This window comes from Nyctereutes procyonoides, unplaced genomic scaffold (genome assembly GCF_905146905.1).
Source record: "Nyctereutes procyonoides isolate TBG_1078 unplaced genomic scaffold, NYPRO_anot_genome, whole genome shotgun sequence".
Taxonomy (NCBI): domain Eukaryota; kingdom Metazoa; phylum Chordata; class Mammalia; order Carnivora; family Canidae; genus Nyctereutes; species Nyctereutes procyonoides.
In genome coordinates this window covers 22,442,672-22,457,092 of record NW_026575139.1, presented here as the reverse complement: position 1 = coordinate 22,457,092, position 14,421 = coordinate 22,442,672, and the positions used below count along the sequence as shown (strand labels likewise).

General features: G+C 55.5%; 2 protein-coding genes across 5 annotated transcripts in view; one reads left to right on the top strand and one right to left on the bottom strand.

Annotated features, from left to right (window-relative positions):
• Positions 1 to 4,197, bottom strand: part of POMT2 (protein O-mannosyltransferase 2) — a 44,567-nt gene extending 40,370 nt beyond the window's left edge. For both annotated transcript variants that reach the window (XM_055304096.1, XM_055304097.1), the window contains exon 1: positions 3,619 to 4,197. In XM_055304096.1, coding sequence (XP_055160071.1) covers positions 3,619 to 4,076 — 458 coding nt within the window. In that variant the 5' untranslated portion in view covers positions 4,077 to 4,197. The remainder of the gene's footprint in view (positions 1 to 3,618) is intronic.
• Positions 4,198 to 4,208: 11 nt separating this feature from the next.
• On the top strand, positions 4,209 to 14,421 carry GSTZ1 (glutathione S-transferase zeta 1). 3 transcript variants are annotated; one of them, XM_055304099.1, is made up of 9 exons: positions 4,209 to 4,362; positions 7,683 to 7,734; positions 9,547 to 9,614; positions 10,105 to 10,185; positions 10,514 to 10,639; positions 11,843 to 11,921; positions 12,475 to 12,527; positions 12,816 to 12,865; positions 13,835 to 14,421. In XM_055304099.1, exons 1-9 carry the CDS (start codon positions 4,348 to 4,350, stop codon positions 13,959 to 13,961), a joined length of 651 nt encoding a protein of 216 aa, XP_055160074.1. In that variant the 5' UTR covers positions 4,209 to 4,347; the 3' UTR covers positions 13,962 to 14,421. The 3 variants fall into 3 exon arrangements, with proteins under 3 accessions (XP_055160074.1, XP_055160073.1, XP_055160075.1); XM_055304098.1 differs by lacking the exon at positions 4,209 to 4,362 and adding an exon at positions 7,295 to 7,397; XM_055304100.1 differs by lacking the exon at positions 4,209 to 4,362 and adding an exon at positions 9,146 to 9,182 and having other exon boundaries at positions 7,701 to 7,734.

The following is a 14,421-nucleotide window of genomic DNA, read 5'->3' as shown; positions in this document are numbered from 1 at the left end:
CAGATGCCGACAGTTTGTGGTCACAGGCAGAGGATGCTGAGATATACCTTTCTATAAGAGAAAGGAAAAGGGCCCCCATGAGCTGGGGATGGTGAATGCTCTTGCCTAAATGGTGGGCAAGAAGGTAGTAAGAGTCTCCCACTGTCCTACCTATTAATGAGGCTGAATGGAGAAAGAAACAGTTTGAACGCTGCCTTGGTTACTGTTCACTCTCTTCTGGGCAAAATAAGAAAGAGATGTAATGACAACAGGGTAGCAAGCCTAGTAGCCCCAGCCAAAAGGCAATATGGATGTGGCCGCTAAATCAAGGAGTCTGTAAAGCTTACATAAATGGTGCCAACGTAAGGACCATGCTATTCAACACAGAACTTTGTGCAAAATAAAAACATTGAAAGGTCCTTAGGTGAGCTGTATACTCAAGACAAAAGTAAATGTGGCCTTGCTGAGTCGTTCACAGCTATTCTCTCCTGGTGTCTCATGATACCTCCCTCACTACCACAATCTCAGCTGTGTTGAAAGGAGTAAGATGATTAAAGTGGGGCCAAGGTCTCCCTATTCCTAAAGGAGACTAAAGGCCACACATATGCATCCTATTATGATGGGGAACTCCAGAGTAAAGAAGGACTCAAACTCAGGGCAGGGGCCCACATCTCCAGCTCACTCAACCTCATGGCAGGGGACAGGGACAATCTGCTACGTGCTGGGGGTACGAGAGGTGCTGGGGACTGCAGGGAGAACTCTAGCAGTGTGTACAGTGACTTAAAGAAAAGAGCCCCTAAGCCCAGGGGCTCAACAGACATAGGGAAATCCACTAGAAAGAAGGGATGACAAGACTATGAAGGGGCTAAGGAAAGAAAAAAGCTTCCTCCCACCCCCCTGCATCCAGCACTCCACACTCTCCACTGGAGACTGGCATACTCTCTGGAGGGCTGCCATATAGTTACTGATGCAGGCCTATTAGACACATAAGTTCAAGGAGGGGAAAGCACCCAAATTTAACTGAGAGGGTTTGGGCCTAGCTCTCAGTGGGGAAGGGAAGGGACAATGACCTTGCAGGTAGGGGCCTGTGCTATTGTTGTGGCTCCCACTGTGGAATGTATACTGGAATTGATCCTATAAATGTCAAAAGAGAATTCTCCCATTCAGGGCTGCCATGTGGTCCAGGAGAAATAATACAAATTCTAAGAAGAGAAAGGGAAATCACAGCCTTACAGTCCTAACGGCAGGTGGAGAGGAGAGGCCATGCTCCAGGATAACAGCGCCATCTGCTGGACACAGGTACAAAGCACACACTCTTCAAAAAACAGCCATCAACTTACTACTGTTTTCATTTAAATTGAGTGCCTAACTGATGAAACCCTTAGGACTCTCCTGCTGGATACTGCCACTCTGGGGTGAGTCATGTTGGAATATAAGGCTAACAGAAAGGCTCAGTGAGGCTTGCTGGTCAAATGGAAGTGATATAGCTGGCCTAGTCCTAGATGTATCTTGACTTTAAAAAGGAGATGGGTGCCCCCACTTTGAGAGAAACTATCTTCCACTCTGCCACCTGAAGCAAAACCACGGACACAGTGGACCTTTGATTCACAGAAGTTCCTCTCAAAGCTTGTCCCTGGTTCACTGATAGTGTCCACTGCACAGCAGCAGTTATCCAGTCCCGGTGATAGCTCTGCAAGGCCCACTGGTTGATGGGCCAGTGGGCTGAACTCAAAGTCATCACGCTTGCCCTACACAATATTCCTGAGAAACAGACAAGTTCTATTTCTACTAGATCTTGGGCTTTTGCCATTAGCCTAGTTTCTGGTGTGCCACCTAGAAGATTACATACTGAGAAATTTAAAACACCTCTCTTTAGAGCCAAGAACTGTGGGAAAAAAATCATGGCTGCCTGTCAATGGGACAATCTGGATCACTCCTATAGATGTCCACAGTAAGGGCCAGTATTCTGATCAGACTGACAGAAATCAAGCTACAGATCAAGTCTGTACCAAACAGACTGCTGCCATTGCCACCGGGGTTCCTCAGTGCTCCAGGCATGGAAACTGCTCTGCCATCATGGACTGGACTGGGCACAAAGTAAAGGACTCTGTTTCTGAATCAGAAGTCATCATTGCTTTGTGGTGACTTGCGACTCCTGCCAAAAGTTGGCCAATTTGTCCTGTAATAAAGGAGGCCACATTGCACAGGGCATTGACCCTGCCTCCTCCAAGGAAACTGACAGTATTAGGACTTTGTTCCCCTCTCCAGGCTATCATTGGTACCTCACTGTTACTGACACTTTTTCAAGGCTACAGTGTTGATGCTACTGCTCCTGTCCAATCATCTGACTCCAGATAGTCATGGTAAGACTGGAAACTACTTTTGTCATTCCAAACCATCTACGGTTTGACAATAGTGCACCGTTTTTCTGTTTTGTTTTGTTTTGCAATGACCGTGAAATAATGAGCCAACAGTCAAGGGATTGGATGATATTCCACACTCCCTGCTTGAGATTGTTGCAGGCACTTGAGATTGTTGAGCACGGAACAGTCTTCTCAAAAAGATTTCTGACTCTACTTCCCTCACCTCCTCCTGGTTCACACCCCTTGGTAAAAGCAGTTAGATCGCCTAATGCAGTCATCACCAGAAAAGGGTTCATCTCCTCTTGGCCACCAACTGGGTAATGATCAGGACAAAAGAGGTGGAGACTTACATAAACGTATATTTTGAAAATTTCGATTCTTCCGGGACATGATTCGTGGTTCTTTCCCCTAACAACTCCAGATCAGCAAAGGTGGGGGAGGGAGAGGAGACTCAAACTTAATCCAATATGCTAATGTTCATCCTGCCTCCTGCCCTTTCAGTAAAGAGTCCTTTGCCTCCGACACAGGATTCTCCTGTCTTCTGCTGGCACCCAAGAAACAAAAGCAAGCTAATTAACTCACTTCCAAGTAGGAGAGCTCAGATAATTGCGGGCTGGCTTGCTTTTTGGTCAAGGAGTTTCCATTTCTAACATCCACTACACTTTCTAGTCAGGGATACGGACAAAACATGTTGTCATTTCGTCAAACAAATGAACCATTTTCAGATTGTGAAAAACTTTTTTCCTCCTTCTAGCTGGAGACTTTTTAAGCTTATCTCATGAGACTTGAGTCCCACAAAATAAAACCTTTAACAAGAATCCCCTCACAAAGTGACCCTAGACCTGCTTCCCGGGGCTCCTGTCACCGTCTCTGGGCACACAAATTGTCCCTGCTCCCAAGGATGACTTTTGCCTCCCCTAATGCCTGGAAATCCTGCAGATTGGGAACTCGGGCCTTCCTCAGGTAATTTTGTATTAAGAATTCCCCGAAAAAAAAAAAAAAAAGAATTTCCGACTCTCCTCGGAAAGTCAAAGCACTTTTAAAAGCCACTTTTGGGCGGCTTCTATCTGAGACCGCTTCCCCGGATCCTAAAGAATCCCAGCGTCACCCGCCAGCGCCAAAGGAAGGCTCTCGCCTCGCGGAGACCGCACCCAGCCAAAAGCAGCCGCCGCAGAGACCTGTTTCCCCTCCGGCGCAGCCCCGCCCCTCCGCCTGTAATTCCCGCCCCCTCCGTGCCCTCGGGCCAATCAGACGGCGCGTCACTCCTGTCACTCACCAGATGTGGCGCGGCTCGTCCAGACGGTGGAAGCGGGTGGCGAAGGACAGCAGCGTCACCAGGGTCAGCAGGGTCCAGCGGCCGGCTGCCTCGATGCACCGCGAGCCCCGAGCAGGCCGTTTGGGGCTCCGCGCTGCAGGCTCGGCGGCCACGTCCGGGCCCACAGCCCCGGCAGCCTCGATCCCAGCGCGCCCCCGCCGGGGACGCAGCTCGGACCTTGCCGGGCCTCCGCCCACCGCCGGCGGCATCCTGCCCCTCCTCAGGGTCACCCGCCGGCCCGCCGGCACGCTCGGTCTTGCGAGCCGCCCCAGCAAGAAGTCACCCGGGGGCAGCTCGGGGTGCCCTGGGAAATGTAGTTCCCTGCGCCGGCAGCGGGCCCCGGGGCCCCGGCCTCTGGGCTGGGCGGGGGGCGCGGTGGCCGTGCCGGCCGCCAGGAGGCGGCTGGTGGCGCAGAGCATGACGGATCGCACGGGCCGGGCGGGCCGGCCGCGGAGAAAACGGGTTCAAGGAACTGCAACTCCCAGCGGCGTCGGGACGGGGGGCGTGGCGGCAGGGCGGGGAGAGCCAGAGGAGACCGTAAAGATCGTTCCAGTCCAACCCCTCGCTTTACCACGACGGAGGCGTCGGCCCTGACGTGTCGCGGCCTCACGGGGCCTCAGTCCGCGACTACTCCGAGAGTCCCAGGCGCGGAGTCTCCGGGCCTGGAAGAGGGGTGGCCCGAGGGGCGAGATGCAAGCGGGGAAGGTCTGTGCCACGCATCCGGGGAGGAGGGCGCTACTTACAAACACCGAGAAACGCGGGGGGGCGGGGGGGGCACGGGTGCGCCCTCGGCCCCTCCCTCGGCTCTAACAGCGCACAACTCCCAGCATGCAGGGCGCCTCGCGGGCCCTGCTCTGCGCCTGCGCGCTGCGCGCTGCCCGCTGGGGCTCGTAGTCCGGGGAGGTTGGGGAGGATGGGTCGGCGGGCGGCTCGCGCTGGCGGGTGTGCGGTGGCGTCGCCGTAGGCTCGCGCTTCAGCGGTCTCTCTCAGTCCTCCCCGCTGGGCCTTCCAGAGGTCGGCCCCTGCCTCCCTCTTCCGTCCAGCCCCGCGGGCTCTTTCCTGGCCGGTCGGCCCGACGGGTCCTAACAGCGTAGACGCTTCCCGGGTGGTGTGCACGTTGAGAGCTCCCGGCGGCGGGGAGGCAGCGGGACGTGGGAGCTCCCGGGGTGCAATCCGCAGTCGGCCCGGCCCGGCCCAGAGCCGCGGGGGCATCGCTGGGGGAGGGGGGAGCAGGGCCCGAGGATCTGCATGCCTAAGAAGCGCCCCTATGAGCCTCTTAAAGCCTTCTCCAAGTTTGAGACCCACCAAGGAAGGTGGCAGGCACACCAGGTGGAACGTAGCTGCACCCTGGTACTGGATCGCCCTCCCACGCCCAAATGGGATTTGGGGGGTCTTTCTGTCAAAACATGCGCGAGAATCGGCTTTAAAATAAAATCTGCTCGAAATGGTCAGAATCCATATTTGAATCGGAAACAGAGTTCCTGGATCCCTGGGTGGCGCAGCGGTTTGGCGCCTGCCTTTGGCCCAGGACGCGATCCTGGAGACCCGGGATCGAATCCCACATCGGGCTCCCGGTGCATGGAGCCTGCTTCTCCCTCTGCCTATGTCTCTGTCTCTCTCTCTGTGACTATCATAAAGTAAAAAAAAAAAAAAAGAAAAAAGATGGTTTATTCCAAAAGGAAAAAAAAAATACCTCTTTGGGATCCCTGGGTGGCGCAGCGGTTTGGCGCCTGCCTTTGGCCCAGGGCGCGATCCTGGAGACCCGGGATCGAATCCCACGTCGGGCTCCCGGTGCATGGAGCCTGCTTCTCCCTCTGCCTGTGTCTCTGCCTCTCTCGCTCTCTCTCTCTGTGTGACTATCATAAATAAATAAAAATTAAAAAAAAAAAAAAGGAAACAGAGTTCCTCCAGGAGTGGTGATGAGATGAATACTTACTTGGGCTTAAAATTTCGCTCTACACGTGCAGAAAGGAACGCAGGATAGTTTATATCGTTATGGGGGTAAGAGGAAGAGCAGAAGCTGCTCTGGGTTATGTTTCCTGAAGGCCTGTAAGTAGTGTAAGTAGGAAACCTGAGGACCGTGGCGTTCACAGGGACTCATTTCGTAATAAGATAAGGCATTTCTTCAAGGATTCTAAGCTAATGTCGGAGGCTCTCTAGTGGTCCCATCCCTCACCAGCAGTCCCTGCCTGTCCACCCCAGGCACCCTTCCAGCCTGACCTGGTAAGGCACCTCCACCCCTAATCGGAGGGTACATCTAATTTTGGCCTCGTTCCAAAGACACCTGCTATCTATCACCTCCCCTCCGTACCAGGACCATCTTTTTTTCCCCACGAAAGGTGCCTCCCATACAGACTGGAACTCCCAGGCTTGGAAACCAACCTGGGCGGGCCCAGGCTCCCGCTGCACCCTGGCCCACCTAGAAGACAGATTTGGTAGTTCAGGGATGGTGAGGGCAGAGTCGCAGAGTTACAGAGCAGTTTGGTGTGCTGGTGGGGAGGGGTGCAGAAGACAAAACTTGGTGAAATGTCTGTAGTCAGAGGGATGGTAGACAGGGGTCAAGAAGTACCAGGGAGGTTAACTCGGAGTCTCTCAAACTTTTTTTTTTTTTTTAAGATTTTATTTATTCATGAGAGACCAACAGAGAGAGAGGCAGAGACACAGGCAGAGGGAGAAGCAGGTTCCTCACAGGGAGCCCATGTGGGACTCAGTCCCAGGTCTCCAGGATCACGCTCGGGGCTGAAGGTGGCGCTAAACCGCTGAGCCGCCCGGGCTGCCCATCTCTCAACCTTGAAAGTAGAGATCACACACTCAGCCTCCCCCACAAGGTAACAAAAATGAGAGAAGAGGGTCAGGTAGGGGACATGGTAGATCAGAGAGAACATGCCCTAACTGAAGGAGGCTATTAATTGTGTCCTATCTGTAGCTGCTACTCAGGAACCCAAGACCACTGTCTCTAGATCTTTTTTTTTTTTTTTATTCATGAGAGACACAGAGGCAGAGACACAGGCAGAGGGAGAAGCAGGCTCCATGCAGGGAAACCGATGTGGGACTCGTCCCGGGTCTCCAGGATCATGCCCCAGGCTGAAGGTGGCGTTAAACCGCTGAGCCACCCGGGGTGCCCCTGAAACAGTTTTAAATACAAGTAGATCAAATAGAACACTGTGGGCTGTCATCCTGTGACCTCAGCTTTGGAGTCAGTGGGCATATCCCCCCAATTTTTATGAGACCAGCTAAGAACCTGGAGGGCTGGTGGGTGGTGGGCTGAAAGAGAAGGGCACCAAAGCATTCAAAAACTAGAATTCCTTGTCTTTCTGTCACTGCTTGGAAGGAATTCAGCTATCATTTTAAGGCAACCCTTTGTTTTACAGATGAGGGAGAAAAGACTAGAGAGAGAAGGCAGGGACCTGCCCTAGGTCATGCAGAGCTAGTTCCTGCACTGGGACCAGTCCCCCAGGTACAAGTGCTCTCAGCCCACCACACCACACGCACTGCTGCTTCAAAACCAGGACACCAAACCTGGCTTAATCAAGAACATAAAAAGCTTCCCACAAGTTGGAAAGAGATGCCCTTTCTGACCAGAGTCCAAGTTTCCCTGAAGCCTGTCTAGCCCAGCTTCCCCATTGGCTCACGGGATCCACTCCCTTCAGCGTTCCTCCCCCTGCTCTGAAAGTTCTGGGAGAGGGGACATTCCCTGAGAGGCCAAGGGTCACCACAACACCATGACTGAGTCTGGCAAGGTAAGGACAGCACTTGCAGGCTGACTGCCCCCTTGGGGGTCCCTGGGACTTCAGGGATGCATGAAGGCACAGGTTGGAACCGAGAGGCCCCACATAACTGCCAAGGCCTCTGACCTGGAGAACTCTGAGTCTAACTGAGGTGCAGAAGGAGGCCTGGCAGGATGGGAAGAAACAGTGCTGGCTTGGAACCCCCATGTCCAAGAGTGTTGCCTCTCCAGGGGGCTCTAGGGGCTGAGAACCCCACGAGCATAGGTTAACATGGATCCTTATCCTGTCTCTCCTCAGCCCATCCTCTACTCCTATTTCCGGAGCTCCTGCTCATGGAGAGTTCGAATCGGTAAGAGCTGTGCCTCCGTCAAGAGCCTGGGGGGGATGGGAGGGGGTAGACAGCGCCCCGAGTGAAAAACTGGCCGGGGACAGAGGGGCATTCTGTGAGACAGGGCACCTCCACCTAGGAAGTCCAACAAGAGGAGCATGGGGGGCGCAGGGAGGGTGGGTTGTTTCTTCTCTTGGGCCCGCCGCCTCTCCCATGCTGCTCTCCAAAGCCACTTAGCAACCCGCTTCAAGCAGGCTCACGAAACCCAGAGGTGCTTGGTAACTGGCAGGGAACAGCTGGCCTTCATCAGTCCTTATCTTATCTGATCTGTCAAATGAAACAGAACTGGCTCATGTCAACCCCAGAGGCTTCGAGAAAGCAGAAACTGGGGCCCTCTGGTCTAGTTCCAGCTTGACCCTGCCCTCCCTCAGCTTCATACAGCCCTTGGCAAAGATCACACGCATAGCTCACACTGAGGGACACCCGTGCTAGTGTTCTTATGTATGTTATTCCATTGACACCCCGGCAACCTTAGGAGGGAGGGATCGTTATGGTCCCTGTTGTACAGGTGAGGAAACTGAGGCACAGGGACATTAAATAACCTGCCTAAGACTGTGTAGCCAGCAAGAGGCAGAGATGGAATCTGAACAGCCAGTCTGACTCCAGAGGTCCGTGTTCTTAACTACGGCACTATGCTGCCTGTCAGATGAGGAGACTGAGGCACAGAAGCTCATTAAGCTCCTCGCCCAAGGTCGCACAGCCAGCAAATGTGATGAAATCTGCAGTTTCTGGGAGGCTGCCCTTCACTGGAAGGCCATCTGCTGTGACCCTCCCCCACCCCGCAGTCCCTTGGTATTTGCTGGAATCAGTAGGCCAGCGCACTGGGTGCCAGAGGACACATTTCTCCAAGAAGACACCGCCCCTGGGCCCAAAGCCTCTGCCCTGGCTGGCCAGAGGGGAGCCCTGGGGGCACTGTCTCTGCAGGGGCTTCACTTTCCACAGTGGGGCTGACCAGGACTGAGGAGGGGCCGTGTCTCCCAGGCTCTCTTCAGACTGTGACCTGTCTCATCCTCCTCCCCTCACTCCTTTGCCTTTGCCCAAGACCACCATTCCCATGTTTTAGTACATGTGCGTGCACACACACACACACACACACACACACACACACACACAGTCTTCATTAGGTTGATCAAGTGTTTTTACCCTCATCTTGTGAGGGAAAATTATCAAAGGGTACAGAGAGGAAATCTGGTCACTGGGAGTCACAGCAGATGCTGTGAGACACCAAAGAGCTGCAATGCCCTGCTTGGAATGGGTAGTAAACAACTCTGATAACAGAGAAGATAGACGAGAAAGGGATTCTTCTCTAGAGGGTGTCACCTGCCTTTCTGTGTGCTTCATGGCCATCCGAGCACCTTTCCTTGGCCCTTAGATGCCTTCATGAGGGAATAATTGCAAGTCTCCAACAGGTAAGCTCTGCTCACCACTGTTTAAGGCCCTGGAGGGGGCAGAGGTAATCAGGCCACTTCCCTGCTGCCCTTCAGCAGCTGCCAAGGTGCCAGGACACATGCCTGTACAGCACCACCCAGGGGTATGGGGACCCTGTGGGGGGATGGAGAGTAAGACTCTGAGAGTTCAGGGGCAAGAGAGGTGGAACCTCAGGACCTGAGGTGGGGGAGTGGGTGGTGACCAGGAAAGCTGGTGAGACGAAGACAGGGGCCAAGCTGGGCCTTGATCACGTACAGTATGGAGAAAGAAGCCTCCTTTGGCAGCCTCACATAGCCTGTGGGGGTATAGCCAGGAGCTGTCCCCTGACTCTGCTGTCTCTTGTAGCTCTGGCCTTGAAAAGCATAGACTACGAGACCATACCTACCAACCTCATAAAGGATGGGGGACAGCAGGTAAGGAGGCCACCCCCAGGGCACGATGTGGGAGGTGGAGTCTTGGAGAGGGACCCAGCAGAGGGTAGAGACCTCTGCCCCCCAGGCGGTGAACCTGTTGGCTCTCCCTGGTGGGAAGGGGTGGCAGGCTGTGTGGCAAGAGGAGCCATGGGTAGGGCCCAGGTTCCTAGTCCTGTGTCACAGCCTGGCCATTCCATGCCCAGAGAGTGGGCGGCAGTGAGTGGGTTCTTGCGCCGGACATGCCTGGTGGCCACAGTGTGAGGTACAGGGAAAAACACAGAGCCCAGCCTTTGGGGTGAATCCTATAGCTCAGCAGCCAATGGGTTGGGGGATCTGCATGGATTCCCCTGGGCATCTCTCTGGAGCCAGGGCTTTCTCCAGGGGAGGGAGGTGCGGGTGGGCTGCAGGCCTGGGGTCTTGCTGCTTGCCTGGGTCTGCGTTAGCCAACTTGGACTAGGATACCATGCTCATCAGGTCCTTGTCTCCACAGTTCTCTAAAGAATTCCAGGCACTGAATCCCATGAAACAGGTGCCAGTCCTGAAGATAGATGGAATCACCATTGGCCAGTCAGTGAGTGCAGGGCCTGGGGGGCCCCTTGGGAGAGCAGTGCCCCGAATGAGAGGTCCCCCCCATCCCCCGCATGTAGGGCAGGCGCCTAGCCCTTAGTAGGGACGTGATAAGTTCATGTCAGAGGGGGGAGGTCTGCTGGTTGTTTGGGGAAACGGGGGACTCGGGCATATGGAGAAGCAAGTTCTGCAGGAACTCCCCGGGGCAGATCTGGCTTCATGGAGGCTCGGAGGGTCAAGCTGAAGAGGATGAAGAGGAGCTTGCTGGCCCTGTCACTCTGGTCCAGGGGTCCCCATGCCCTGCCCGTGCCTCACTGCTCCTCTCCAAACAGCTGGCCATCATTGAGTACCTGGAGGAGACACGGCCCACGCCCCGACTCCTGCCTCAGGACCCGAAGAAGAGGGCCTATGTGCACATGATTTCCAATCTCATCGTCAGTGGCATCCAACCTCTGCAGGTGTGGCTGGGTGCCTGCATCCCTGCACACCTCTCGCATGCCTCCCCTCACGTGCTCCTGCCTTTAGACACATGCTGAAGTATGAGGTGCCACAGCGGGGCACCCAGCTTGGGAGTGGGGGTCGCAGGACGACAGGAAGGATCCCCAGCGGTTTAGACCCAGACTGTGTGGCAGGAGGGGCGAGGGATCCCAGGAATCATCGGCCGTTCTGGGTCCCCGGCCACATTCTGAGAAGCCCCAGGTTTCCAAGGACTCATCTGGAGGTGCTCGAGGATGGGGAAGGGCCAAGTGGCAGGGAGAGGCTGATCAGCACCCACCCAGACCCGGACCCCTCCCCTCCCAGCCATGCCCCCCCACCTTTAACCAGAAAAGCCTCCCTCTCATCTGTTCTGCATTCTAGATTGGGAGTCTCAAAAGATTTCATTTTTAAAAGTTTTTACTGGTTAAAATAATAATAATAATGATGATAAGTATTAAAGAAACTCATCTGTGTTAACTCCTGACTTTGCAAATGAGGAAATAGCCCCAGAAAAGAGAGGGACTTTGCAGAGTCACTCAGCTAAGTATGGCAGAGCAGGGACCAGAGCCCAGGACCCCCGACTATGCACTGTGCCCTCATCCCCAGGATACCTTGTCTTGTTTAACAAAGGAGGTGGGGGCAGACCGTCCCATTTTACAGACGAGGAAGCCAGAGCTCAGAAGTGAAACGGTTCCAAGGCTGTAAGGATGGAACCAGAGTCCAGATCTCCTGAAAGCCTGTCCTGTGCTCCTCCTCCATCTATCCTCCCCACCCCCACCCCCGCCCCGCCCGCATGCCACACACCCCTCTCCACAAGGGGCCATGTAAAGGAGACATATTGGTTGCCAGAGAGATGGGCCTCAGGTCATGGCCACCCACTTTAAAGCCACAGACTGTCCTGTGCCCCAACCCTTCACATCTCTGCTGGGGCCACAAGCTTCCAGACAATGGACCATTCAGGCAACCTGAGAAGGTTGCTGCTGGGATCACTCTCCCCCACCCCACTGCCCCTCTCCCCGTCCACCCTCAGTGCCCTGATGGGAAGAGGGGGCTTATGAAGCCCAGGAGGGGACAGATGGACAGCCAGGGGCGGGTGGGAACAGAACTTCCCTGAGGGGGTTTGGCTGGGAGTCAGGCCTAGCCTGGCTCCCACAGCCAGTCACAGATTATCCTTGGTTTTACAGAACCTGTCTGTCCTGAAACAACTGAGACAGGAGAACAGTCTGCCCTGGGCCCAGAAAGCCATCAGTTCTGGCTTCGAAGGTGAGTCCTTCGGCCTGAGAGCCCCCTGTGACAGCTCAGAGAAATGGCCCTTGTGCCTAGGGCCCTGGGCATCTGCAACAGCCTCCCAGGCTCTTTGCTCTTGACAGTAGCATGGGTGGGGGTGGGGCTGGGGGGCAGGGCTGAGGAGGCAGTGGGGCTGGATGGCATCCAAACGTGGCCTCAACCTCTGGCACTTCTGGGAACCTCAGCACCTAAGCCCCAACTCTTTGGAGCTGGATGGTCCGGCCTCTGCCTCACTGCCCACTGCAGCCAGAAAGCAGAGGCCAGTAGGGTGTTGGCCCATCCATGTGAGAGCGGCTGCCTTGGCCAGTGGCAGGTCTTGCCCCTTCTCCAGGAGGGAATGGCAGCTGGACTTGAGGAGCCCAGGGAGACTTCACTTGTCCCTGCGTCCCCCGAACTCTCTCCAGATCTGGTTGTCACATTCCCTCTAGCACGCATGCCCCAGCCTGTCACTCAGATAGCTGCCCATTTCAGAACTCTGGGGGCTGAGGTCCATTCTGTGCCCAGAGTAAGATTATTCACATCCCCACAGCTCTGGAGCAGATCCTGCAGGGCACAGCAGGGAAATACTGTGTGGGAGACGAGGTGAGCCCTCCCACGCCCCACTCCCCGCCTTCCCACAACAGCCTTCTCCCTCCACCCCAGGGCAGGCATGGGCAAGGGTGGGGGAGGCCTGAGGGTAGGGGTGGGGGGAGGGACTGAGATCCACCCACAGAAGCCCAGGGGAGAAGAGGAGAGGGGTGGGGCGGTGGGGATGGGTTAGAAGAGCCAGATGCTCTTCACAGGAGTGTCACAGGCTGGCACCCCAGTGGACACACCCCGCCCAGCCTGTGAGCATGTGCTCTGATGCAAACCCACCCAACCCTCTTTCAGGTGACCATGGCTGATCTCTGCTTAGTGCCTCAGGTGGCAAACGCTGAAAGGTAAGAGAGCACTCTGCCACCCTCCGTGTTGCACCTGGTTCCTCCCCTCACAATGCCCAGCCTCCTCCCACAGGCCCTGACTTCAGAGGCTGGGGAAGCATCTCACGCAGAAACTCTCCCGAACTGTGCCAGGCCTCACAGCTCCCGTGGCCTGGAGGGCACAGCAGCAGAGATGAATGGAATGCCCCCTGGCAGGCCCCATCATAGCGCATAGGATCCTCTATAGCCTCTGCTCCTAAGAGGAGGTGGCTCGCCTGGTGCACAGCCCTGAGAAGAAACCACCCCAAAAGCCTGCTGCCCCCGCCGTGGCGGGTCTGTGCCTCGCTCTGCTTTCCTCGGTCAGCCTGTCAGTGAGGCAGGAAAGAGTACCCCTCTGAAAGGCATCACACCAGCCACCATTGGGACAGGGAGAGGTTATGACACATTTGCTGCCCCTGGGAAGCTTATGATGTGGGTGGAGAGGTCATCTGCATGTGTAAATGACAGGCACTGTGCCTTACACATAGTAGGTTCTTTTTTCAAATATTTTATTTATCTGAGAGACAGAGCATAAGCAGGGGGAGCAGCAGGTGGAGGGAGAGGGAGAAGCAGGGTCTCCGTTGAGCAGGGAGCTCGATCCCAGGACCCCAGGATCATGACCCAAGCCAAAGGCAAATGCTGAACCAACTGAACCACCCAGGTGCCCCCTCTTGGTAGGTTCTCGATGAGTAGCCATTGCTTGGAATAGGAACAGTAGGCAACAGAGAGGCAACTCAACCACATGGGCACAGCATCAGACCCGCCATCCCCAGAGCTGCCTGTGAATAAGGCCCCCACGTGGCAGGGCAGCTTCCTGGGCCTTCTCCAGTCAGCCCCAGCAGCCTCATCCAGCCCACCTCTGAGCCCTCTGAGCTTCCCACAGGGTAGTCTCCCTAAGCCCCAGCAGACCTGGTGCTGAGACGGTGTTAGACGAGTGTTTCTCTGCTGCAGGTTCGAGGTGGATCTCACTCCCTATCCTGCCATCAGCCGCATCAACAAGACGCTGCTGGCCTTGGAGGCTTTCCAAGTGTCTCACCCCTGCCGGCAGCCAGACACCCCTCCTGAGCTGAGGGCCTAGCTCTCTAACTGTGCCTTGTGGGCGAGGGGGCAGGGAGGGGGTGCAGGAGCAGAAGCCGGGGGTGGGGGGGGTGGGGGGGTTGGCGAACAGGCCTGGAACCAAGCGAGTCCACCCTGGAGGAGCAGGAGGCTTACACTTGAACTTGGACTCTAGCCTTGGATCTGCCTTCCCACTGAACATCTTTGTGCCTCAGTTACCTGTCAAATGTGGGGAGAGGATGCTGGGATGGAGAGAGGGAGGGAGGACTGCAGGAATGTTACCTGTCATTTGTTTGTGGGGGCGGTTGTGAAGATGCGGTGAGAACACAGGCTTAAAATGCCTGGCAGGTTCACCCGAGAGGTAAGGGAGCCTGCGCACCTCTTCCCCTCCCTGCAGCTGTGCCTGACTCCCAAGGATGCCCACGCTGAGATTTGATCATTAAACTGAAGCCCCAGCCTCTGGCTTGTTCGGTTAAGGCTGA

What these genes read in the sequence shown, in the direction of transcription:
- GSTZ1 (XM_055304098.1), top strand. An exon ending in TAAAGGATGGGGGACAGCAG is followed by an intron (nt 9,615 to 10,104) that starts GTAAGGAGGCCA and finishes TTGTCTCCACAG; the next exon opens with TTCTCTAAAGAATTCCAGGC. An exon ending in GTGGCATCCAACCTCTGCAG is followed by an intron (nt 10,640 to 11,842) that starts GTGTGGCTGGGT and finishes TTGGTTTTACAG; the next exon opens with AACCTGTCTGTCCTGAAACA.